The 26,985-nt window shown below is 36.8% G+C and overlaps 2 protein-coding genes across 7 annotated transcripts; one reads left to right on the top strand and one right to left on the bottom strand.

Annotated features, from left to right (window-relative positions):
- Window positions 1-631: 631 nt before the first annotated feature.
- Window positions 632-17,229, top strand: LOC148789508 (SNF2 domain-containing protein CLASSY 3-like). 5 transcript variants are annotated; one of them, XM_088877898.1, is made up of 14 exons: window positions 632-835; window positions 2,019-2,115; window positions 3,238-3,577; window positions 4,752-4,844; window positions 4,929-5,186; window positions 5,821-6,099; window positions 6,977-7,255; window positions 7,833-8,000; window positions 8,718-8,993; window positions 9,572-11,055; window positions 11,738-11,893; window positions 13,989-15,944; window positions 16,061-16,116; window positions 16,996-17,229. In XM_088877898.1, exons 2-12 carry the CDS (start codon window positions 2,098-2,100, stop codon window positions 15,915-15,917), a joined length of 5,280 nt encoding a protein of 1,759 aa, XP_088734024.1. In that variant the 5' UTR covers window positions 632-835; window positions 2,019-2,097; the 3' UTR covers window positions 15,918-15,944; window positions 16,061-16,116; window positions 16,996-17,229. The 5 variants fall into 5 exon arrangements, with proteins under 5 accessions (XP_088734024.1, XP_088734028.1, XP_088734031.1 ...); XM_088877902.1 differs by lacking the exon at window positions 7,833-8,000; XM_088877905.1 differs by lacking the exons at window positions 632-835; window positions 2,019-2,115 and adding an exon at window positions 4,079-4,165 and having other exon boundaries at window positions 3,439-3,577.
- A 363-nt stretch (window positions 17,230-17,592) lies between these two features.
- LOC105167563 (eukaryotic translation initiation factor 4G) lies at window positions 17,593-26,961 on the bottom strand. Of its 2 annotated transcripts, none has more exons than XM_011087339.3 (11): window positions 26,781-26,961; window positions 26,408-26,638; window positions 26,056-26,183; window positions 25,667-25,846; window positions 25,457-25,530; window positions 25,293-25,349; window positions 24,192-24,977; window positions 23,777-24,052; window positions 20,550-23,695; window positions 18,121-18,315; window positions 17,593-18,025 (listed from the first exon to the last, which is right to left on the bottom strand). In XM_011087339.3, the coding sequence occupies exons 2-11, from the start codon at window positions 26,566-26,568 to the stop codon at window positions 17,695-17,697; spliced, it is 5,334 nt and encodes a 1,777-aa protein (XP_011085641.1). In that variant the 5' UTR covers window positions 26,569-26,638; window positions 26,781-26,961; the 3' UTR covers window positions 17,593-17,694. The 2 variants fall into 2 exon arrangements, with proteins under 2 accessions (XP_011085641.1, XP_088734021.1); XM_088877895.1 differs by having other exon boundaries at window positions 20,550-23,689; window positions 25,667-25,837.
- Between the last annotated feature and the right edge of the window lie 24 nt (window positions 26,962-26,985).

Here is a 26,985-nt window from a genome sequence, read left to right as displayed (position 1 = left end):
CAAGATGAGATTGTGAACCAATCTTTAGTCATGTTGCTAATTTTAAAATATTTGTGGGGGTATGAAGTATATTTCTCAAATCTCATGTAAGATTATTCTCAGTATAAAAGTCAAAATTTTATATATGTCAAATGAGAAATGGTAACGACCCTTTTGAAATTACCATAATAAATCAATGAAAAATTGGCCACACAAATATATATATATATATATGTAATGCAACAGTCAAATTCTTATTAAACTTCACAATTAAATTATTAATGAAATAATAGAAAATTATATTTTTTGCAGACACATAAATTAAAATACAAGTACCGTTTCTACGGACGTAATACCAGTCAAAATTAAGTATAATTCACAAAAACCGACAACAGTCCCGAAAAACATCACCAAATGTATGTTGTGGAGAAGTTTGAAAATTCAAATAATACAAAGGAGTTCCTTTATTGTGATTACATGGCAACGTTAGTTGTATGATTAGGCACCAACTTTTTGTCCTACGGCAGTAGACTTTTTAGTAACAATAATAGAGAAAGAAAGGGAGTCGAAGGTTTTATGGGAAACGCGTCTTACGCTATTAATTACGAAAACCAGGTTGTTTTTTTTATGAATGAATACAAATAAATGTCTGAATTCTTGAATCCTCAATACCTTCTCTCTCATCTCATTCATACCCACACCACACTTCTCAAACTCAAAGGACCTTTTTCTTCTTCCCAATTCATTTCGTTTCAATTTCTTTCCTCTTTTCTATGTTATCAGTTCCATTTTTTATTTCTTTTTTTTCGAGATTAGTACATTTTTATTCAGACGACGACGAATATTCGAAATGAAGGTATGTCCCCATCTCTATCTCGCTCTCGTACACACCACGCGTAAGTGTTACGTGTTTTATTTTTCAAGATAATTAAAAAATATTTTGCCTCTGGAAATATGATTTTTTTGTACTTTGTCATCTAACTTTTTTATTTTTATTTCAATTTACCATATTAATTATACGTGTTTTACAAGTTACCACTTCAATCATTTTTCGGTGAAATTTTCTACTGAAAAACTTTCACATACAATTCCCATATTCAAGAATCTTCCTTATCTGAGAAATCATCATGGATTTGTTAAATTTCATATTGACTTTCATTTTTTGTTGTAAAAACATGATGAATTCCTCAAAAAATGAATCAATTTTGAGATTTTGTTATGGAAATCACACATGTGCGCTGTATGTGACCATTTTTTCTAAAAATTCTATCAAAAAGTGGTTTGAGGTGATAACTTACAAAAGTCGTGTAATTGGTATATAAGTTAAAATAAAATAAAATAAAATGACAAAAATCTAAAAACGGCTATAATTCAAATGATAAAATATTTTTTACCCTTCTTTTTATGTCTCATTGTGTTGTAAATATATGTCTTTTGTGTGGTCTTAAGCAATTTTTTTCCTTTTCTTTTATGTTGTTTTATTTACAAATAAACTTTTGCAAACACAAATTAAATAACTTTTTTTCCAAAATTAAATGGCCCATCGTAATTACTTTCGATTTTGAAATTATGAAAAAAAACAGTGTTTGTTTTCTTATTATAATTATTTGAGTAGTTAGTGAAATAGCAGATAGACCCTAATTATTACACATGATTATGAAATTAAATAATGCAATAAATTTTCAAAGATTCTTCTGCAAATACAATAATATCATTTATGTGTTTTGAGTGTTTTTTTCTTTTTTTTAAAAAAACACATACCATATGTTATTTTCCTTGCCTTTTTGTATTAAACATAAATTTACATAACCTTTTTTTTTTGGGTTTTGTGCAAAAACATGTTGTCCACCATAATCATTATTGATTTTGAATTTTTAAAAATATTTTTATTTATTATAATTGTTCGAATTTAATGTAAATATAAGACAGGTCAGGATTATTATGTAGAAATTAGGATAAATGAAACAGATTGCATGGGATTAATCAGAATCCTTTTATGTATTATGTGATTAATGTTAGTACAATTTATTGTGAAACAGATTGGGTGTCTGTGTATGTATATATGAAACAAGTTGTTGAAGGTAAAACAAATTCAGACAAGCCATGAAAGGTTGATAGATGCCATTGAGCAAAATGGTAAGTTTTTTTTTTTAATTATTTTATAAGCTGTTTTTTGTTTTTTGGCTAAAAAGATTGTGGGGGTGAAGACTGAAGTCACCCAAACAGTATTATTAATTACACCGTAGAAAAAGGGGGGGAGGGGGGGGGGGGGAATTGAAGTGAAGACAACACACACTGGTCCTGTCCTTTTCCGTGTGATTAAGTGTAGACGTACTAAGACGGGGTAGCCGCCTCATCCCGGCGGAGCCACCGTAGGATTTTCTGTTCAAAACCGGTAAGCCTCGTTCTCTATCACATTTTCATGAAACGGATTCAGACACCATGCATGCATTCGAGGTTTTTCATCAATGGGATGTGTAGGTCTTTTGATTTAGCGTATTTTGCGATTGGAATCACGTGCAGCTTTGGAGCGAAAATTTTGTGTATGTTTTTAGTAGGATCATCACGGAAATGTTGGGGTTATGATTGGAAACTTGCTGGAGTATGATGTGCCGATGGAGTAAGTGAGTGGATAACTGTTAGTTTATAGGTTTTGTTATGCGCCTTTCGATTTATAACCTTGTTTGCTTCAGTACACATGATTCACATGCGTATGCAGCTTTATATTGGTGTATTTGAAGATACTCTGCAAATTTATTGTTGTTGGGTTAATTAGCTGAGGTTCTTTTAGCAAGGCCTCAAGTTTCATCTTCTGGTGCAACCTTTATGCCCTTATTTCCTCTCCGGGAGGGGTGGGTGGGTGGGTGGGCAGGTAGCAGAAAGCTATCTCTATTCATTTGACAAATATGAAGTTTTTTCAAGAATTCAAATGGTCTTATCTAGCAATTAGATTTGGGCAATTGGTGCTTTTCAACAGTCCAGCTGAGCAATTACATCCCCTTGAGCTTAAAGTAACTTCAGTTTGTTGCTTTCACTGCAAAAGTACATACGCATGCACAGGGTGTAACTGTTATTCCATTGATTTTTGATTAGTGTCTTAGTAATATGGAGTTTGTAGATTTTCACTAGTCACGGACAGACTTAAGAAATGTTAGTAGACCACAGAGAAGCTCTATGATTCGAGAAATCAAAATACCTATTGATTCTTATTATTGACCATTTAAAGTTGATAACGTAATTATCAATCTCTTCATTCAGAGTGATAGGCAGTCAAAGAACTATGATGAAGCAACAAAGGTATTCTCATTTCAAGTTGATGAAAGAACAAGATCCAAGAGAGGGGCCTGCTATGAGACCATTGCAGAAGCACAGAGAATTTCTTCCAGCTCTCAGAATGCGGAAGCAACAAAAACAAGTAATAGTTTGGGTATTTCAGCTCCAATTGCTCACAGGAAACGTAAGACAACTGTGGGAAAGTTGCAGGGTTATGCTTCAAGCTGTAAGAATGTCATTGAGATTGGCTTGGATGAACAATCAGTTCCTCATGATTGTCAAAGAAAAAAGACAAGGAGAATTCAATTAAAACCCACACTAAGAGGTACTTTCCTGAAAAATATTATTGGTGCATATTTAAAGCATTACCGCAAATTTTGTTGCAACTGATTGTTTATTCATGAAAGTATCTTCTTTCGCGAGTTCCTTTAATTTATTTCTCTCTTTTGTTTGGGTTAGAAATTTGTTTCTTAGGAAGTTTATCCTTTCTTCTCATACTTGAGTTTGCTTTTTGTGTTATGTGAATGGACGTTCTCTAGTTGGAGAAAATGTGTCTGGAGCCTTTCTGGAAAAGGAAATCAGAGTATTTAAAATTCCTGAAGTGGGTAAAAGGGTATTTACAATCCCCTTATTTCTAGAAGTCCTTTTGCATCGCTATCGATGCCGATTTGACTGTGCATCTTTAAGCCCCAGTTAGAGGAATGCATGACTATCCATTAAAGGGACATTACATTTCATTATACTTATAGTTGTATTTGTTCCTATGCAATATTCCTTTCTTTGCTGGAAGTTTGGGCAAGCACTCACAGTTTGGACATGCTTGTAGGATCGCAGTAGGAGTTTGGTGATTCTTTTGCTAGCCCTTTTAAGTGTTTTCCTCCCTTGAAGAATTCCAAATTATGAATGGAAATGGGTAATTTTCCTAATTCCGCATGGTGACTCCCATCTGAAACCTAATGAGTTGCATCCTTAGGTCTTACTTAGCACTGACTCGTATATGTATTTTTAGAATGGGTGATATGGTTATTTTCCAAGGTTAACGAGCAAACAGGGACTTCTATGTCAAAACCCTGAAATGGCATCAGCTATTGCTAGTTTTAGCCAAAACAAACACAATAGAAACAGAAGTTCCATCATCTTCTTTCTTGCAAGAAATTGATAATTCATCTATAATTTGAAGATCATAAAATGGATGTCAGAGTTACATTCCACTAATTAAAAGGCAACTCCTTATATTGTCTATTTTGTTTATATATCCTCATATACTCTTTTTCCCTACGTCAATTACACTAAATCTTACAACCCACTGAATTAAAAGAGCCTTGGAGAATTGAGAAGGAAAAAGGAGAAGTCTATTTTGTCAGACATTTCTCCTCTTTTTGTTTCTTCAACTTATAGCAGATGTGTTAGAGAAAAGTCATTTTTAGTGATAGAGAACACCAACAATAATGATTGATCAACTTAAATAGTAGGTTCCTCATTTTCTTTTATCTCTACAGGGAACAAGAATGGAGATATGGATCTCGAGGAAGTTGAAATTGAGAGAATTAATGTAGCTGAATTTAGAGAAGCAGCCTTATTAAACAAAAATGGTAAAGTTGCAATGAGGAATGCCAACAATAGTGCTTGCAACAAGTTAAATAGTGGGTTCCTCATTTTTTTAAATGTCTGTGCAGGGAACAAGAGTGGAAATATGGATCTTGAGGAAATCGAGATTGAGAGAATTAATGAAGCTGAATTCAAAAGTAAGAGAACACTATCTACATCAAAGATAAGGCTCTCAACAAGGCAAGGATTCAATGAAGGTTTTTCTGCAGCCAGTTCTCTGAAGAATGTTTACATGAGCAGAAATATATCCTCTGCTGATCTTTATAGATGGTTTTCTCCGGAAGATGCTGGCAATGGTTCTGGTCAAGGATATTTTGTTCTGAAAGGTTATAACTTGGGATTCTTTTTATCTGTTTGTTGATTGTTTGATCTTGCATACCCACTTCTGATCTCCGTGTTGTTAAGATTTTAACTAAAACCATCAGCAACTGAGCATTACAAGTATCAAGGATTGGAAACTTATCCTATGTGGAAAAGTACGCCTTCTAGTACAAATTGCTCAAATGCTCGACGATGAGTTGCCCACTTCACAAATTTCAAATGTGGCATTAAAACTCAGTAAATTCTGGCCAGAACAAACTATGTAGAGAGAAGTTAGAAGCATTTATTTTCATCCCTTGCTTGCTACTTAAGATCCATTGAATGTCTAAGTCACATGCAATGAAAGAGAAAACTATTCTCTAAAATGTAATTTTGGTAACTCCTTTACTCTGTATTTCCCATCTAATATAGTATATCTCACACCCAACGTAGTTTACAGTGCTTGAAGCCTTGAAAAGTAAATTTGCTGTCTATTTTGTCAAATTGCTCGACCCTTTTTTTTCCACTTCAAGTTATCACTTGACAGATGTATAAGGATGGGAGTTCCTTAAAGAAGTAGATGCTAGGTTATGTTCAAAATGAACTAACACAACTTAGCCACTTAAGTAGCTGGTTTCTCAGATTTTGAAGTTTGTGTAGGTAATGAAACTGAAGATATGGTTTGCAAGAAAATGGAGACTGACAACACGAGCAGAATTGAGTTCAGGACTAAGAAAATCCATTCTAAGTCAAAGATAGGAACCTCAACCTGGCAAGGAATAAATGAAGATTGCTTTGTAGCCCCTTCTAGGAAGAAAACTGGCGGTGCAATAAAAAACATATTCTCTGCTGGGCATTGCCGATCCTCTCCTCCTGAGCATGCTGACTTTCATTCTGATCAAGGACGGCCGGACAAGTCATGTTCAATTATGCAAAAAGGTGATAATTGGGGATTGCTTTTTTTTTTTTTTTATTTCTCTCTTTCCAAGTATGGATCTTGATTTTCAGGTTATTTCTTTCAATGTGGTACTAATAAGGTTTTCCTTAAACCATAGGTGTTACAGTGATTATAGTAGTGCTTCATTTAAAATTTTGAAGATATGCTCGCTATGTAAGTGTACCTTCCAATGCAAATTGGTTAACTGTAGGATAATGACTTCTAAAATTCCGCTCGTGGTATTAACCTGTTCTCAGTTTCATTCAGAACAAGTATCATTTATACATATTTTTCCAGCTGCCTCTCTCACCAGAAATGTATACCCATCAATTACTTTATAACATGCCATGAAAGAGGAGATTTCACATATCATACTTCATCGAAGGATTGGAAGATATTGTTATAACACTATGCACGTAATACAAACAGGTTGACTGAGGGATGATGACTTATGAAACTTCTCATCTAGCAATTGGACATTTCCAGTTTCAGCTGGAGCAAGGGCAAGCATACAAATTTTCCTCGGTTCTCTATCTGAGAGAAAACCACTTTTCATGTTGGTAATTTGTTTTTTACTAATGAAAATCACATTGGACGTCTGATCCTAAATATAGAACTACCCATTAGCATGTGATTTTGCTGCTTCTAGTCTTTCATCCTCCATCTAGTATTCTTAATTTATAGAGCATTGGGAACCTAGAAAAAAGAGAAGTCTGTCTACTTTGTCAACTTTCCGTATTCTCTCACTTTATTCAAAAGTTGTTCGATGTCTATGGAAGTAAGCTTCATAAAGAAGTAAATGACTATGCTAAAACGCACGCAGCTTGCAGATGCTTGATAGATCATAGAAGGTTTCTTATATTTTAAGTCTCTGTGCAGGAAATGACAATGAGGATATGGAGTTCGAAGAAAATGCAATTGAGATAAATGAGGAATCTGATTTCGTCTACCAGAAAACACATTTGGTCTCAAATATGGGGCCCTCAACAAAGGGAGAACTAAATGAAGGTTATTCTGCTGCCACTTCTAAGAAGGATGTCAGCACTGTAGGCAGAAGGATGTTGTCTGCTGATTGTTGCAAATCCTCTTGTCCCCAGAATGCTTGCCATGGTTCTAATCAAGCACAGCCACACAAATCAAGTACATTTATAAAAATAGGTGACAATTTCTGACTTTTTGTTGATTTGCTAATACTTGGATCTTATATATTTAGTCAATTCCATGTGTAATCTCAGTACTGTTAAGATTTATAAAAGCATAGGAAGTGGAATTATTGCAGTAACTCTTCAGCCAAGAATTGAGGATGTCCTTGCTATGACTAGTATACATTCCCATACAAATTTTTGAACTTTGGGACAACTGCAAAAGGTGCTCAAGTGGTACTTATCAATTGGTGATTTGGCTATTGAATGTCCCATTTATGTCCGAGTCACATGGCTCAGGAGAGAAAATATTTGTCTAACATGCAATTTCCTTCCCTGCTACTCTTCCATCCAGGTTATGCACTTGATCTTAGACATGAGAAACTTAAACCCCGGGAACCTAGAGAAGATAAAATATTGGTTTTGTCAATTCATCCTTATTTTTTCTCTACTGTTCAGCATATCAGTTTCCAAACTCATAAAGTAAGCTTGGTAAGAGCTTCATAAGAAGTAAATGATAAGTGTAAGTTAAAAGCTTATACTAGCAAGGTTGCAGCAATTAAATGGTAGGTCTCATTGTGTCATCTGCCTAGGGAGCGACAGTGAAGATATGGTTCCTGAACTTCAGATCAAGAAAACTAGTGAAGCTGAGTTCAGGAGTCGGAAAACACATTCTGAGTCGATGATTGGGCCCTCAATGGTGCAAGAGTTAAGTGAAAGCCATTCTGCTGCCAATTCCAGCAAGAATGTTTATGGTGCAGGTAAACACATATTCCCATCTGATCTTTGCATACCCTTTCCTTCTGAGGAATGCGAGAATGATTCTGGTCCACTGCTAGACAAGTCAACTCCGTTAGGAAAAAAAAGGTGATAGTTCTGGGTCTTTTTGATCTGTTTGCCATTTTGGACTTATACTCTTGTACCCTTGAACAATTGGCTATATGTGATTGTGATAGGACCAAAGATATGCTTGTGTATTGACAAAGCTAAAAACTCATAATAAAAGAAAAAGTGGACTGGACAAAGAAGACAAAAATTAGACTTCTCTAAATTGGAATTTTAGGAGTTTCTACCCTGTTATAATTCTCCACTCATGCCGATGGCTTCAGCTACGAAAGTAGAATCGGTTTGTTTGTGTTAAATGTCACCAATCATAATTTTGAAATCTCAATGAATTTTTTAGGGCGCATGACAAAGAGAAGTCAACTATTTAGAATATGATACTTTTTGCCTCTTTCATTATTCATCTGTTAAACCTGATGTTAGAAACTGTGGAATTTAATGAGTCTTGTAAACCATCAAAAAGGAGAACTCATCTCGCTAATCTTTTCCTGTTGCTGGATCTTCAACTTACCAAGTTACAGCTAAGGCTACATATTGTCAGCTCAATAAATAAGTAACAGTAAGGTTTTCTGGGAATGTACCACGCGCACTTGCAACTCATTATTGGTTTCTTATATTTTCAAGTCTTTGTACAGGGGAGAAAAAGGGATGTACGAGTTCCAAGGAAATTAAAATTGAGGCAATTGATGAAGCTTATTTAAACAACGAAATATCACGTTGTGGCCCGTACGCTGCATCGTCAAATAGGCAAGGAGAAAATGAAGGATATTCTGCAGTCAAGTTTCAGAAGAATGCTGACATGGTGATAGAGATATCCAGTGATAACGATTGCGGATCCTTTTCTTCTGAGGATGCCAGTGAAGATTCTGATATGGGACAAACTGATGAGTGGAGCTCATTTGCAGAAAAAGGTGATGATCAGGATCTTGTTTTCCTTTTGTTATTATTTGGATCTTGTGCTGATAGTCAACCTATGAGTAACTTTGCTATTGTCAAGTTCTGGATGATACTAATTATGAATTTGAAGTTCAAGCTGGTAAATAGAGGGATGAGGAGTTCTATGTCAAGTTCTCTATCTAAGAGATATCTGCATGAACGAACTCTAGAGATCCAATATTTCTATCAACTTCTCCGTGTGGAACTGTCGTTTATCGATTTACAATTTGCTTTTCATCGTAAATATCCGAGCCACAAATTGCCAATAAGAAGTCAATTCTGAATTTGATATTAACTGCCTGCATTATTTATGCCAGAAAGCTTAAGAACTTATAAAACTCTGTAACACGAGACATGCCTACATGCAATAAAGAAAAGGGCTGGCGTCTTTTCTATTATTCCCCTCCTTTCTGTTTTGTTAAAGTTACTGGTGCTGTGTACCCATGGAAGTAAGCTTTTTTAAGCAGTAAATGATATGTATTTTAAAAATGGCCACTATTACATCTTGCAGTGACTTAAATTCAGGGTCTCATATTTTCAATTGTTTGTTTAGGGAACAATGATAAAGATGTGGATCCCAAGAAAAGTGGAATTGAGAAAATTGATGAATCTGAGTTCAGGAATTATGTGACCCATGTTGTCTCGAAGGTAGGGTCCTCAACCGCTCAAGCACTAAATGATGGACATTTTGCTGCCACTTCTATGGACAATGTCAAAAGAACAAACAAAAAGATTTCTAGTGAAAAAAATAATGAAAAGAGAAAGAAAATGGAAGTTTCTGATTACTCAAGAAGGAAAGAGAATGATGAAGATAGGAATAGAAATCTTGATGATGATGTCGAGAATTGCTCTGTTGAATATTTTAGTGCCTATTCCAGCAGCCAGTCCAATAGTGATAGTGTTGATTCTTTTCCACACGATGATGAGATAAACTCATATGGTGCAGACTATGATCTTAACATTGGTATTGCAAGTCGGACACGATCAAGAATGGGGATTTTCAGAAAGCGCTTAGAAGTTGAAATTGTTCCATTAAATGATACCGATTCATCATATACTGATGGTAGATTTTATAGTTCTGATGATGAAGGTTTTGAAGGGGACAGTTCTTATAACTCTGATGAAGTAGGGTTATTGTGCTCGTATGATAAGGTATGCAAGCTACAAGACAACGTATTGCTGGAGGAGTCGGCAGAAAATAGGGAAGCTTGCAGTAAACAAGAAGAAAGTGCTGTGAAATATGCTTCAGACAGAAGATATTTCTCCAATCTCCAGAATGAAGAAACAAACTGTAATGTGCATACTGTTCAAAGACAAGAATTTTCTTTGAGGACAAGAAAGTTGGGAAATGATGTGTCTCGTAAACAAAGCAATGTAGGGAAAGCACACAGAAGATGTGAAGCCAACACAGAAAAGAAAGAAATAAACATAATTCTTGGTGATGATGCTAATGCAGCAGAGGGCTCGAAAGAGTGGTGCAATGGCAAAAAAGGGAACTTACAAGTATTCACATACTCAAAGCAGTCGTTCCCTGAAAAGGACTGTAATAAGGTAGAGGAAGCTGATGGATTGCAACCCAAGCGCCAATCACAGGCCGGCATAAGGAAGCAAAGGAAGGCAGCTCCTGCCCATTCAAAAGATTTTGATGATAGTAATGATGATAATATTCAGGAAAAATCTGAAACCATTTCAGATTTTCATTGTGTTGGTAAATGTGAGAAAGTCCATGTGGCTGATCAAATTAAGAAGATGACCAAAAGAAAGCAAATTTTTCCAAAACATTATGATTTCTGCAGAATGCTTGTGGATTCTGTACTAGAAAGGGGAGCGGTGCTTGAAATGAAAGAAAATGATGATGAAGCTAAGCAGGAACCTGAAGCTCAAACTCAAAGTACTCTTCCAACGAAGTTCAGATTTGAAGATGAGCTGCCAAAAGGGGTGGAGAAAACAGAATATCAAAAGGAGATGGAAGGGTTGTTTGCTGAATTGGACTTTAATTGGGCACTGGAGGAACTTGGATCATTCGTCTACCCTGAGGTGAGTTCAGCAAAATGAACTTTGTGGAAATTAGTGTTTTCTTGTATTCAAAGCAATGGAAGTTTAACTCTTTGAAAAATTCACTTACAATTTGTTCTGTATTTTTATCAGTGGTGTTGATAAAATTCTCTAGGGCTGTTTTCTCGGGAAGGCGGATGATCTCCATATTTGAATTAGTTTCTTATAGACAACTTAGATTCCTTAAGTAACTTCCTCATGTTTACTCTCCTGGTATAGACTTTGAGTGACCTTTTTATCAAATTTTCAGCAAGATATTGCACAAAAACCTGAAGTAGACTTCCTACTTGTACCTATTAGATTGTGCTTTTAAAAGTGTTTTTTACAGTGCAAAAATGACACAATTCATTGTAGGTATTCAACTTGTTATGAAATTGCCAAGGGTGATAGTTACAATGGAAATTCTGTAGATTACTCAGTTGGCAGAAAGACTACTTCAAGCTTTTATGAATAGAGGAACTATTATAATTTTGAGTGCCTGACAGGAGTAACAAGAGAGTGCTGATAGAATAACCAGGATACCATTAACAACTTGAGTGATTATAATATGTCAGTTGCACCTCCATCTGGATAAACTGTTCTTTTTTACCGTGAATCAAGAGCTAATATGATACCAACATGGTTCAGAAATGGAATGTGAATAATACCTTTTTCATGACTGCAGGTTGATCAAGAAAACACAAAAGATCGTGCTGAAGAAACTCAGCATGCACGATGCACTAGAGGGAAGCATGAGTTGGTCTTACAAGATGACCAAGGGTTAATATGTATTTATTGTCGTCATTTAGAGCTTGGACCAAGAGACATATTGCCTGAGTGGGTAAGTATATTGTTTACAAACTTATACATGTACATTTTATTCTTCGTAAAATAAAATATCAAACATATTTGTTATCTATATATATGTACTATCAAACAAGTAGTATTTCTTGTTTAATTATAAGAGAATTTTATTTAGGGTAAAAAACATTTTGTCCCCGAAATATGGCAGTTTTTGTACTTTTCCATCCTTTTTTTTTTTTTTTTTTTTTTTTGTCAATTTGCCATACCAACTACACGGGATTTGGGAGTTACCACCTTAGACCACTTCTCGGTGGAATTTTCCACCAAGCAAATCATCACATGCAACAGGTGTAATTTCTCGCCACAAAATCTCAAATTTGATTCATTTTTGTTTAGTAATACACCATGTTCTTACAACAAAAAATGTAATTCAACATAAAATTTAACAATCCCATGAGTAATTTATTAGAAATAAGGAAGATTCTTGCACATGTGTGCTACATGTGACAATTTTCCGGTTGAAAAGTGGTCTAAAGTGGTAACTTGCAAAACTCGTAGGGTATACTATCTTTTTACCCTTTTACTTACATTTTATACGAGAGTATAATTGTGATCATTTACATTTTGGATGTGAGTGTACTTGTGAATGCATACTTTTTGCATATTAAAAAATATCACGTGCGTTACACATGTAAAATTATGTATTTGGAGGGAAATACATTACTTATTAGTGAAAAAGAGTTATCTTTGATTATCCAAAGTCTTGTATATTGGATTTTTTTTTATAAGCAGTTCCGATTTAATAAGATGAGTCATTATTTTGTAATTTTTTTGAAAATTGATTGATTTTTTACTATTTCATTATTTTACAAAAAATTAATCTAACTTGCATAAATATTTAGTATTAGTTCTATTTAGTGTTAAGGGGTCCTATAATTATTTTAGTTATATTTCATTACTAACTTCCCTGTACAGTCTTTAAATTTGATTATTTGTTGTAATACTATGTATACTGTTGTTAATCCTCTCACTTCAGCATATTTTTCTATACAATCTTATTATTATCTTTTTTAGATAGTTTTTTTTTTTTTTGTAGATTTGTATTTCATACTCTTTAATTTATTTTTGTAAATACTGTTTTTACATTATTCAATTTGGTATTATCTTATCTGTTAAATAATTTATCTTCTGTGTATGATTTATCGAAGTCGAAATATTTTGTTATGTTACCTTTGAGATATTGTGACAAAAAGTATTTAAACATTAAAGTAAAAATGTAATATACGAAGAATTATCCAATGTTAAAATAAAAATGATGTCTGGTATCACTCTTTTTAAATTTTTCGAAAGCATTTTCAATTTAATATATATGATTTTTATTTGCAATTCATCATGTTTATTGTTTAACATGTTTTTGTGATTTTTTTTAAGTTTCGCTTCATATTTTACATATTATTCATATGTAGTTCATTTAAAATTTTACTATCAAACTTCATTGTATATGCATTATTAAATTAAAATTTCATAAAATATTTAAAATCGTTTCTAGAAAACTAATCGCTGTGAGTACCTTTTTACCTTTTTATTTTATTTTAGTTAGAAACAACATTCATTTTGAAATTATATATAGGTAGTTTAAAGGAATTATGACTAGTTTTCTTCTCAAATAAAACTTTGTTTCCATTTTTAACTAGTTCTTATTTGTTTTTACAAATTTTACTTAAGTAGGATATGAATGTCTTCCTCACTTGGAAGAAAAACATGTAAAATTCACACTATATATAAAATATCACTTAAATACATACATAATAAGTAAATACACGACCTGGTGTCAACCGGGTTGGGTCTGGAACTAAATTCTGACCTATGTTGAGACTCATTTGTCGTCTCAAAACCCCTCATACATAGAGCGGGTCCATGGCAGGTCTGGGTTTGACTTGTGCCCATTACCATCCTTAGAATTTATGCACTTTGACTACTTAATCATGCGCTTATAACACTGCAAATCCAACTTCTGATTTCCTGCATTATTACTAATTCTATATAGAAGACTCCCACGTTGGAATTTGAATGTTATTTATGGATGATTTAAAATTTTGGGGGTTCAAACTTTCCCTTTTCCATTTATGTAGGTGGAAAAAACTTGTACTGAATCAGAAAGGAAAAGATATTCTGAAACAGAGCAACTTCTAGAGTTTGATGGTTTTCATTTACAATCTTCAAAGGATAATTTTGCTGAGTTCAACAATAGTGCTAATGGCACTGTTTGGAGTATTAAACCTGGTATACGAGAAAGTATGTATGAACATCAGCAAGAAGGCTTTGAATTTCTGTGGAAAAACTTGGCTGGAAGCATCAATCTTGATGAACTGAAGAGCACTGATCCCGGTGGAGTGGGTGGATGCATCATTTCTCATGCTCCAGGGACCGGAAAAACCCGTTTGACCATAGTATTCCTGGAATCTTACTTAAAACTATTCCCTAACTGCCGGCCAGTGATTATTACCCCTGCCAGTATGCTCCTCACTTGGGAAGAAGAGTTCAGAAAGTGGAACGTTGAGTTCCCGTTCTATAACCTCAATAACCTGGAGTTCTTGGGGAAGGAGAACAAGAACGCACTCAGACTTCTTGCTGGAGCGAAACGCGGAAACAAGGATGCAATTCGTATGGTAAAGATATATTCGTGGAACATGGGCAGAAGCATTTTGGGGATCAGCTATAGCTTATTCGAGAAGTTGACTGGGGAGAAATACATAAAAGAGAGGACGACCGAGAAGAGAGAAAGAGTCATTATTGATGGTAAAACGAAAGCTCTGAGGAAAATACTTCTTGAAAAGCCTGGATTAGTAATTCTTGATGAAGGGCATACTCCTCGTAATCGGAGGAGTAACATTTGGAATGTTCTCCTTAAAGTCCAGACAAAGAAGCGGGTCATTCTTTCTGGAACTCCTTTCCAAAATAATTTTGGTGAACTCTTCAACACATTGCATATAGTGAGACCAGCAATTGCTGATGTACTAGCTCAAGAGAAAACTTTTGCCGAAATGATAGCATCAAGGAGAATGTCCTCAAAGAGAAAATACAAAGAGGAAAATTCTCACTCTACTCTAATTACAGAAGCCATTGACCGTGCTGTTGAGAAGCTTAAAATTTCCATGTCACCTTTTGTTCATGTACACAAAGGCACCATTCTTCAACAGAGTCTCCCTGGGTTAAGAGATTGTGTTATCCTTCTGAAACCCCCAGCACTGCAGAAGAGTTTGATTGAGAGGTTAGAAGGGTCCCCGAGCACCTTTCATTTTGAACATAAGGTAGCTTTGATATCTGTGCACCCATACCTTTTTCAACACTCTGATTCAACTGAAGAGGAAAGGATTGAAATTGACCTGGAAGCAGTGCAGGCCTCTAAGCTCAATCCTAATGAAGGTGTTAAAACAAAATTCATCCTGGAGTTTGTTCGCCTCAGCGTCGCAATGAATGAAAAAGTACTCATATTCAGCCAGTACATTCAACCTCTAGAACTGATAAAGGAACAACTCAAAGAAATTTTCAAGTGGGTCGATGGAAAGCAAATTTTGCGGATGCAAGGAAAGCTAGAACAAAAACAACGCCAGATGTTGATAAATGTATTTAATGATCCACAGAGTGAATCGAAAGTCATGCTCGCCTCAACGAGGTGCTGTTCTGAGGGTATAAGCTTAGTTGGAGCTTCCAGGGTAATTTTGCTGGATGTTGTTTGGAATCCATCAGTGGAAAGGCAAGCCATATGCCGTGCTTATAGGATCGGGCAAAAGAAGTTTGTCTATACCTACCATCTGATGACTTCTGGGACAACTGAGGCAGATAAGTACTGTAGGCAAGCTGAGAAGGACCGTTTGTCTGAGCTAGTGTTCACCTCTTCTTCTAATGAAAGCAACAAACAGAAGCATCCTTGTCCGAGTATTGAAGACAGGATTCTTGAGGAAATGGTTGGTCATGCGAAATTGAAAGAAATGTTTGAAAAGATAATTAATCAGCCAAAGGATGCCGACTTAATCCAAACTTTTGGTCTCACAACTTGAGGATTTATGAAAAAGAAAATGTTTCAGGTATCCGGTCTAGTTTATGTTGAGTATATTTATTAGGTTTTGGGACACTTTCATCAAAATCACTCTAACAATGTCATCAGTATTTTAAAATGTCTTCTCTTCCAACTGAAATGCAGGGATACACTCTCCATGCTTTCTCCTCAAAATGAGATTGATGAAGTACATCAAATAGGTATCTCTCCTTTTAGAAATGCTTGTACGAATTGCAACATTGCCTGTGATAAGGAATTCGCTATGCTAATGTATGTAAACTCGTTTATGTCAGATGATGAATAATCTAGAAATACTAGATGCTTCCTTCTGGTTTATAGCTTGACGACATAGGATAATCTTGATAACATGAAGAATTTTGAAGCCGTTTCTTAAGGGAACATTCTAAAAAATGAAGTTTTGGTTTTAGATGTCAACATGAAATAAAGAGCTAGTTGCACAAAGCAGTAATCCAAGAGCCCAGTGTTTGTCCTTTTTCATCTTTACAGTTGATGACAAATGTTTGTATACAACTTCCATTTTTTTTTTTTTTTTTGTGTAAATTACAACCACCTCCCTTTACGTTTGGCATAATTATGATTACTCCTTCGTAAATTCGAAAAATTATTTATACTCCCCTGATTTTAATGGTCGTCTAACAATTAACTCAATCTGTTAGGTTTTCATCCATTTTTTAACATAAACTCACCAAAATGTCCTTGCGGATTACAAATTATGATTTTATTTATTTTTTTAAAAAAATAATTTTTTTAAAGACTAATTGGATAGTTTTTTCATAATTTTTAAAACTTTTTCATCCATCCCGTTCGATTTTTTTATAAGTTTTAAATTTTAAAAAAAAAATAAAAAAAATACAATAAAGACAAAGTTGGTAATTTCATAAATTCATCAAACATGAAGGGGGTATTTGTAATTTTTAAAACGACGAGGGGTATTCGTAATTATGCTAAATTTTAAGAGAGGTCATTGTAATTTACCCTTTCTTTTTTCCCAGACTGATGTAGTTCTTTATACCTGCTTCAGCGGAGACTTTGTTTGATGTTTACTGTTTGTTTTGCAGGGTCAGATTTCAACAGTCTCCTGTCTTGTCATGAGCATTTGTGATCAATCTTGATCATTTGTTTTGCATTTTCAGAAGTGTAAACTGTTTCTTTCTACAATTTCTCAGAAACTCCATATTCTGCTTTGCACCTCCTGTGAATCTGTAAAAAACATCTGTGAAACCATCATCACCTGGAAATAGGAGGTCAACCGGAACTCGGGTTGCAACTTTATAATGATTCTTGATTCTGTATGATGGTAGGAGCAGGTCTATGGCTTCTCATTAAATTATGAGTTGCGCAGTAATAAGGTATTCTTGTAGTGAGATGGAATAGCAATTGCCCCATAAGAAAAACTATTAGATAATGTTGCAATATTTAAACACCTCAAACAAGTGATTTTTGTCATTGTTTTACCAAAATCATGTCAAAACCATGGTGCTGCATGAGAAGTTCTTTTTTGTAATCCATTTGTTGAAAGCACTATTAAAAGGTACAGAAGAGAATGAGTTGATGAAGATAACTTGATGCTCAATTGCACCTTCCAAAAATTGTAATCAATTTGTTGGCAAAAATAATATGAAAACATGAAGAACTTGCCCTACATAACCCCATCGGCCAAGAATTAAATATATATATAAATATGAGCAACTTTAGAACTGTGAAATAAGAAAACAAGAAATAAAATTTTCTACCAGATACAATGAGCATCTTATCCTCTAAATAAACTTGTCTATTCTCAATGACTTGTTAGAGCCTGCAGGCCTGAAGTTCTCTAGCCGCAGATTAGAGCTGGAACGAATCTCGTTCAAAACAGGATCACCTTTATACGATTTGATGATGTCCAAGACACTTCCAAGGACTTCAGCTGCAAGCCCTATTTCCACAAGCCGACCTTGCTCTTCTCCGCCTTCATATATCAATCTCCCAATTTCAGAAAGTGAAATAACATTCTCCATTACGACTTTAGCAAAAATACGGCCAAGGAACTCTGCCGCTCTAGGGGCATCGTTTACAGCATCCTCCAAGACAGCAAGAACAGACTCAAACCTGTTCATGTAAGAATATGATCAAAATTCTGTTCTGACAGGGTTAAAAAGAATTAAGAGATACTAGTCGTCATAATATGCTGGGACCTATCATACCCTTTAATGAGTTGATCTTCACTTATCAACCCATCTCGAGCTTTTGTAAGATTGATAAGTAATTTTGTCAAGAGATCTCTCTCTACATCTTTCCTCTCAAAAGAATCAGTAACCCAGATAGAGACCATAGATGGATAGAAACTGGGGCTGTTCAAATCCTTGATGCACAAAGCCACTTCATTCTCATCTCTTGCACTGGAAAAAACAGAGAGAAATTCATGTTAGATGGACTGAAAGGAGAAGCTAATCTATCTTAACCAATTATAGAATTAATAATAGCCAACAAAACTGAACAGAACTCAAAGATAGTATTTCATGCAACAGCAACACAAAAAGAAGACGATATACACAGATATCCACCCATGGGTATATCGTAGATATATGATCACTTCCCCAAGATGATATCACGCCTAACATTAGTATCATGAGAAGTGTTTTACCTAACTGTCCTGCACAATTTGGTAAAAGGGAGTAACTGCTTAGAACAAAACATTGAAAAGAAACAGTGAATGCTTCTAAGCATCATACGACTCTCATGGTGAATAGCTCACTCATAGTCTCAAAGGCCTCGTGACTTCCCCAGTCCTGTCTCCGCGAGTGGCCCACATAAGCATACATGATGACTAAATATCAAAATCTTTTATTCCAGCTCAACATTTAATACATCTAACATAAACAGGTTTTTTTGAGAGAGTAGTTATCCTACACCAAATGACATAGCTAAGACAACATCTGCGAATATTAGCACCGGGAAGCTAATGGATGTATCATCAGGTTGGTGGTCACAAAAGCATGTACGAAAAGGAGGAAAAAGAAAGAAAAGATGCATTCCATCGCATACCTATAAAAATTCCAAGATGCAACAATAAAGTTTTCAAGGGTCTACGGTATTATAGAACATACATGATGATCAACTGACACAAACACATGTTTATCTATACATCTGACAAAATACAAACTCGTGCTTCCTCATTACACTAGTGACCATCCCAGTTTACTTTACAGCTCACATAATGTCCTCTTCCCTAAAGTAGATCATTTCATAAAAGTAACTTTCTTAAAGTTGCAATCAGTTATATTACTCTTTTACTTATAATAACCAGCTGAAATTATTGCACTTTGTCATATCTGGTGTCTCACCCTGATCATTGATCAAGGACATACTAATTCTGGAGTAACCATGATTGCGATGACATACCCACTGCAATTTTGTCCTCTAGGGAATATGTAACACGCAGCAAAGAGTAAGAACAAGAATATTCAGGAAAAAAGGAAATTCTGGAACACCCAGATGGTTAGTTTGCATGCATTCATGGAAACCACCCCCCCCCCCTCCCAAAAAAAACAAAATGAACAATATACTCGCTATATGCTTCTGTGTCAAGAAGAATGAATTTCTATCTTCTTTTCAGTTTTCCCAATATATCGCATGAACAAGAAATATGCATCTAAATTAGTTCTCTTTGCCAAAATTCCCTGCTGATTCAAGTCTTTTGCGACATGGGCAAGAGGCCCAAGGACAGACAAAAGCTTCCAAATGGGGAAAAGTAAAGGAATTCTAAGATAGAACAAGCATATACTTTTACTTGTAGTAAATATTGATGATAACAAACGGGTAGCTTCATCGTCCTTTCTGCCTCTGATTCAAACACGACAAAAATCTATTCCAGAAGATAAAACTTACTCTCTCTCCAACAAAAATTATCATAATTCTTCTATCTTCCAAGAATCATTTTGAAAAATCAGAGTCAATATGTCAGCAGGGAGGCAAGCAAGTGCTAAAAAAATAACCCTGATCACTAACCACATACATAATTCGAGTTATGCAACTACATTTCTGGATTTTGTCTGAGTGCCCCAGGGTGGGCAGTATATATACTAACTTAACCGTTAGAAAGTAATATCAATCCTGCAACAAACCTACCCTTCAAATTTAGAAATTCAAATGTTGAGAATAATATCCCAACAAGTCATTCAAAGCATAATGAAAAAGAAAAACACATTTGTGCTCCATACCAACTAACTATACATCCGACATTTTTGTGCATATGGCTTGACATAAATTCAAGAAAATGTCCTAATTTGCTTTAGAGCCACTGACATGAAGATGCTTTAGGAAAATAGAGTTACTTAAGTAATCAATCCTCAAAGATGAAAAATATTGGTTCCATCCCCTGTCGTGTGCATCATCACAATCAAGAAACACAGCAGCTAACATTGCTACATAGTAAAGAAGATAATATTGTTCAAACATGGCTACTACTAGTAAAATTTCCAAATATATTATTGACCTTATGAGGAATATTAAGTTGCTTAACTTGCACAGAGGACACATTCATATTCAGAATTGTCAATTAACTTCCGAAATATGTGATCGCATAATCTGCAAAATTCAAATAAAATAAATAACATGTGAATTCCAAAAATACCTGTAGAATTCTCTGATTGCAGCCACAGACTTGTCCCGCAAGTGCTCTTCTGACCACACCTTATCCGAAGACACATTTTGTCTGCTAGTAGTTGGCCCACCTCGAGCAGGTGGAGAAATATGCATAGAACTGTCAAAACTGTTGTCTGTGTTTCGAACCTCTCTATTCCCATGGGACATTTTTCGCTCCTGAGAATGTGAGTGGTTGTAATTGGGAGGAGCAGCAAACCTGTCTGGCATATACCTTGGCATCAGATCTTCTCTTTGGCCATAAGCCACCCGTTCGGGCATGGAACTAAATCCATTCTGGCCAGGTCCCATCCTCCGCGCATCTCCAGGACTTGGCATCTCAGCCAACGGAATGTTAGAAGCTGATGGCTGCCCTCTGTAAGCCATTCCCTTTGCAAGACCACCTTGGGGCCCAAGAGTTATAGAATCATCACCAAGGGGTCTTTGGGGCAGAGGAACAGACATGGTCCTGTTCTCAAAGGGGTGTCGCTCCTCCATTCCAACATGATGAAGACCATAACCACGTACTTGTGGGGGAACAGCACGGAAACCACCAGTCTGAGAACCAGGTGGAGATAACATACCAGCAGATCTAGGACCAAAATCTGTAGGTGGACCCCTTCGAACAGAATTAGTCATGCTGGTAACGCGACCCAGCCTACTTGCTTGTGTCTGCCGCTCTTGAGCGGCATCCCGGTGCACCTCCTCAATCTTTTTTGGACCTTCAACTTTTCTCCTCTGTTGCCACTTATTCTTTCTCAGATCGATGGCATCTTTCAACATGAATCTAACCCTGGAGGAAAGCTTCATATTGTTGGATAACTGCCACATGATATCAAAATAGGCATCAATATGTTCCTTTGCCTTGGGGTGATCTATCATCTCCCCGATTGTGCTCATCAATTTGCACAAAGCTTCAATGTTCTCCTCATCAGGATTCTGATACTGACCCAACAACTTATTTATGCACTCATGCATTATCCTCTCAGTCAACATTCTCTTCTTGTATAGTTCTCCAATCAGCCTAATATTTCCTAACATGCGTCTTCGCGCTCGCAGTCTCTTCTCCTCTCTCTCTTCCGCTGTCTGTTTAGCTTCACCTTCTTCCTCAACTTTATTTGCCTCCTCTTCTTCTCTTTCTCCTCTCTCAAATTCTTCTTGGCACTTGTTCAGGAGTAATCTCTTGAAAGTAATTCTTTCATTCTCCACACTTAGGTCTGGCAAATCTGCAGCAAGGTGAAAGCAGAAATCCGCATACATCTCGCAGAAGGTAGGCTCCATCAGAGCTTTGTCAAAAATCTGTGAGATCAACCGAGAAAGCGTAATAACATTATCTACGTTCACTTGCTTAACTTGTTGAAACAGTTTTTCAAAATTTTGAGGGGTAAGCTTGTTCAGGATGCCCTTCAACTGCCTCTGTTTCGCTTCTTCCTCATCAGCAACCCTACCTACTTCATACTTCTTTTCAGCTTTATGCATCACCGGCATTGGTGTATGAGGAGAAGGCATCAAACCCTTCTGAAAACCAGCACCACGCTGCCACCTATCGGAATCAGAATTATTTCTTTGAAGGCCACCATGAGGACCCAGGGACTGCATCGGCCCAGATAGGATGCCCCCAGCATATTGCATAGGTGTCTGAGCCCGAGGATTCCTTAAAACACCATAATTACCTCCTTGGCCAGGCCGAAACCCAACAATGTTACTTGCATAGCCAACATCTGCCCGCATATCTCCTCGGCCAGACATAAGAGACCCAGGAAATTTACTCCATTTGTCATCATCTCCCAAGCCACCACCACGACGATCTGGTCTAGAACCGGCAACTGGCCTGTCAATTGTACGCCCAGGGCTACCATAGGACTCTCGTGAACCATGGATACTAGATACCATCAGCAATTCTGCTATGTCCGAAGTAATTTCAAATCCCTCAGGAAGATCAGGGCATTGCTCCACAAATTTTAGGAGGAAATCCCGAGAGTACCTTTTAGTCGTCAATCCATATCCATCCCCATCCTTTTCATCATTTTCAGTTTTTAAAGTTTCTAACTGTGGACTAGAGATTTCCGCAGCATCTTCCCAATCATCAGGCTCCACTTTACCCTGAGCAGGTTTCTCGCATGGCTCGGCATTGTCCTGAGATACATTCGCAGAAGCCTGCTTCTCGCTAATGATAGAAGATTTTTCTGAGACATCTGCAGATGTTACAACTTCTTTGTTTTCTGCAGGACCCTTATATGCCATATAAAGATCAGAACTAGTACCAGCAGCTTCTGCTTTTTTATATAATTCTTTTTTTTTCTTCGTACCTCGGGGAACAGTGCTTCTCGCAACATTTGTATCTGACAAGGTAATATCTTTGACACTAGACGGAGAAGGCAAAAGTAAGCCACAGCTATTACTGTCAATATCCTCATTCTGAGGTCCCAAAGCAGGTTTAGGAGAGGATGGAACTAAAACAGGGGCATGCTCTTGGTCCACAATAGCAAACTTATCAACATTTGTTTCTCTTGTGTCCATGCCATTAGCCACACTTGACAACACATCTGGAGAAGTTTTCTCCTTCTGCACTGACAGACAAGTCACCGACACAGAATTTTCAGTACTTCGACGACACAATGTGTCAGTAGATGCAGCTAAATTGTCATTCATCTCCACATCATCAGAGCAACAAACTGAAGATTCTTGTGGCTTTTCATGTCTATCTTCTAATAAATCACCATTAGTGGATATTACCTCCATGTCAGAGCTTTCCTCAATTTTACCAGTGGTTTCTTGAGATTCTAACGAAAGAGACCTCAAAGATGTTTCTAGACTAGGTTCATAGGGTTTCGAAGTCTCAACTGATGTGGCTTCTACTTGTTCTTTGCTACCCATTGTGTCAGCCTCTGATTGTCTGCTATTTACACCTTTCGTCTCTAAACTTTTAGATTCATCACTTATCTTTTCTTCCATAGCACCCCCAATTGTCAAGTGAGAAGCCTCATAAGAATCAGATACCATTGCTGATAATGATTCCTTAGCAGCTTCAGATGCCATATTAATTCCAGACGAAGCAGATTTTGCTTCCCTAGATTCAGCTTCAGCCAATTGAGAAGGCGAACTTGATACAAGGGCAGATAGCTTGCCAACCTGAAACTGATGTGCAAATCATGCTCAATTACATGCAGAAACTTCCTCAAACTGCACAACTGACAGATAAAATATAGAAAAAAATACCTGATCCTGCTGACCTCTGTTGCCTAGTTTTTTGTGGTTATCTTTACCGGAATCAGGTGGAACTGTCCCAGTTCTTGCTTCATCAGCAGATATGGTCGATACTGATGCAGAGCCATCCACGGCAGAAGTAGAAGTCAAAGCGTGGGACACATCTCTCTGCACATTAACCGTACCTGATGAGGCAGCAGATGCATATGATTTTGCTAATCCAGGCTTTGTCTGTGGCAAAGAGCTCAATGGCTCTTTCTCCCCACGAGAAGGCGGTTTCACCGTCACCTGCAGAAAACAAGGGAAAAGGCATTTTAAAATAATATACACTCTGAGCCTACAGCACCGCGTGCCATGCCAAAGCCATGTCTTTGTAACAACCACCATCAACTTATATCAACAGTCTAACAGAAAGCGATAAATTAACCTGGTTATAGGACCTTGGTGGCTGAGAACTGGGGGGAACCTGGGTGCTGCCAAGAGGGACAGTGCTTGCACCAGGAAAGAATAGGGAAGTGGCATTGTAAGAATTGGGATAAAAATTCATTGGGATATTAGGCGGAAATGAAGAAATAGGCTGCGATTGAGATGGCATATTAGGATGTGACCTCGAAGCCGGTGAGCTCTCAAGCCTCAACTCTTCATGAGTTTCTGGATGTGTAATCTTCACAGTTTTGCGTGAACCACTGTATTTTACAGTAGGCTGCTGAGGAAACTGTGGGGCCATATTCATTCCCATGCTTCCCAACTGAGGAGGTATGGGACCCATTTGTGGTGAAAAGTTCAAGCTTTGTCCCTGATGCATCATTCCTTGAGACTGCATTGGGTGTGGCTGCAGACCTGGAACAAACATTGAATGCTGCACGGGTGGATTTCCTAGAGGTAAGGACATTGGCATTGGCATTGGCAATGATGTTCCTGGCATGGCCTGAGACTGAATTTGAGGATTTGGACCACCAAATTGAACAGCAACCGGTGGTTGGTGAAATGGCAATGGCATGGTCATACCAGGGATAGGATGTACTGAGGGCTTCTGAGCTTGACTTGCAGGTGGTGGAGCTGAAACTTGGGCATCCCTCTTGGATTTGGACGCCAACTGAGCATCACCAGTATTAGGCTGCTCACGACTCCCTGCATCCTTTTTTGGCAAATTCTGCTTAGGAATAGATGGAATTGGCATTGCAGGAGCAGACCTTAAAGATTCATGACGTGCCTAATAGAGAAAACCAGGAAGTCAAACCATTATATATATATATATATATATTATTATTATTATTATTATTATTGTTGTTTTCCCTCACCACTTGTTATTTCATTATATTTCCCAGAATATTCAAGCACCCCTCTAGAAGGATCCAAAGAAAGGATAACATTCTCCAGCATCCAACACAAAGAATATGACTTTTGGTGCTTCAAATTTAAGTTATTCTATCACAAGAAGAACAGAGCAGGCAACTCTTATCTCAAACCAGCTGAAAACAACTTTACCGAGATCAGGTAAACAATTGACAGAAAAGATCCACACAACCTGAGCTTTTTTCTGCTCATCCAGATTTGGAGGCGCAGAGCTAGTTCGGGCAGGTACCTACAAACAAATCGGAAAATGTACCTTCTATCCTTAAGAACCAGAGTTCAAGGGTAACAACAGAGAATAGAATGGGAGATACAGAGATAATTTTGCACTTCAAGTACCTGCATTCCATTCATAAAACCAGGACTTATGGACCCAAACTGAAGTGGGAATGATTTAGATGCATCTCCTGGAGCTAAGGAATGCAAAACAGTAGAAATCATCAATTGAAACTATAGACAGAAGACACCTTCTATATAACAAACCGGCAAACAGATATTGGAAAAAAATTTCGGAACTTCAAAATAAATATGACCACCAATATGCCATACCTTTCCCAGGTGTTGAAGGGGCTTTGGACTCAGAGCTAACTGTAGAAACATTAGACAGAGGAGCTGTAGAGGAAACATCAGAAGAAGGAGCTCCAGGAACATCTCGGGTAGTTTTTTGAGTTGAGGCATTCATTGGTTCGGCATTCGAGGAGTTACTGGTGAGTGGTGAGTCTGATAATCCTAAAACAAGATGCATTAAAACACAAATAAAATAAAATAAAGAACAGAACAATAACAAAGAGACTTAGAATAGCTTCACTTAGGTCATACATTCCTGGAAGATTCACCTTAAATGATAATGGAGCCAATTTAAGCAAAACTTTTCTTTGGCAAATATCTCTTCAGGTTTCCAATCTTTTACTTTAGTCTCACATATCAAAATGGCGTACCGTGAGTTGACTGATGTTGATGAGCACCATTCTGTACAGCTCGTGCTGCAGGTGGATTACTAGAATCTACATTAGGGTTTCTTGTACTGGGCTGCCCTACTTGTGAATTGCTATTATACTTCTTGGAACTACATTTCAAAGAAAAAATAAAAAATAAAGATCACATTAATTATCGAAAGATATCAGGCAGACGGAAAAACCCTAGGCTGATCAGTACATCAATGTATGAACACTCGCACTCACATTCATCATCACTCAATCAACAAACACACAATCATATGCGTGTGTAAAACCAAATTCGCATATTTAAGGAACAAATCCCTAGTTTTAATTATTCACACACAAACCCCACCTTCGGTTAGAAGGATTGGTGGGGGCGGAGGAGGCGCCGCCACCGCCTTTAGTGGAGACGCCGCTGGTGAACTGGCGCTGCTGATTGGAGCTACCGGATCGGCCGGGTTTCCTGTACTGTGTAGACTCGCTCCTCTCAACCCTTGATTGATTGTGGGACATAAATCCTAGCCTCGGAGAAGAAACCGCTTTCCCAGAAATTCAAAATAATCTTTCTTTCCCACAGAGAGATCTACCGATCAAATCAAAAACATCAACATCAATAAATTTTCCGGTGCGCATTCAATCGGGCGGCAGGAAAAGAATTCAAACGGCAGTTAAGCAATCAACAAAAAATTTTAGTGTTACTACTAATCCATTCAATCATAGTCTACCTGGAATGGAGGGAACAGAATTAGGGTTTCTACTGGGAGAAAACAATGGCGGGAACCATGACGAGACGACACCGTAAGAGGAAGAAGAAGAAACGAATAGAGAACTCTGTGAGCTTGCTGTGTTAATAGAGTAATAGACAGGAGATGAAAAAAGCTATAGAGATTATTTTTCGAGACAAAATCAGTTTATGTAATTGAAAACGTG

This window comes from Sesamum indicum, linkage group LG1 (assembly GCF_026168435.1).
Source record: "Sesamum indicum cultivar Baizhima isolate 11 linkage group LG1, ASM2616843v1, whole genome shotgun sequence".
NCBI classification, from domain to species: Eukaryota; Viridiplantae; Streptophyta; class Magnoliopsida; order Lamiales; family Pedaliaceae; genus Sesamum; species Sesamum indicum.
The sequence above is the reverse complement of the archived record's forward strand: the minus strand, read 5'-3'. Positions and strand labels throughout refer to the sequence as shown.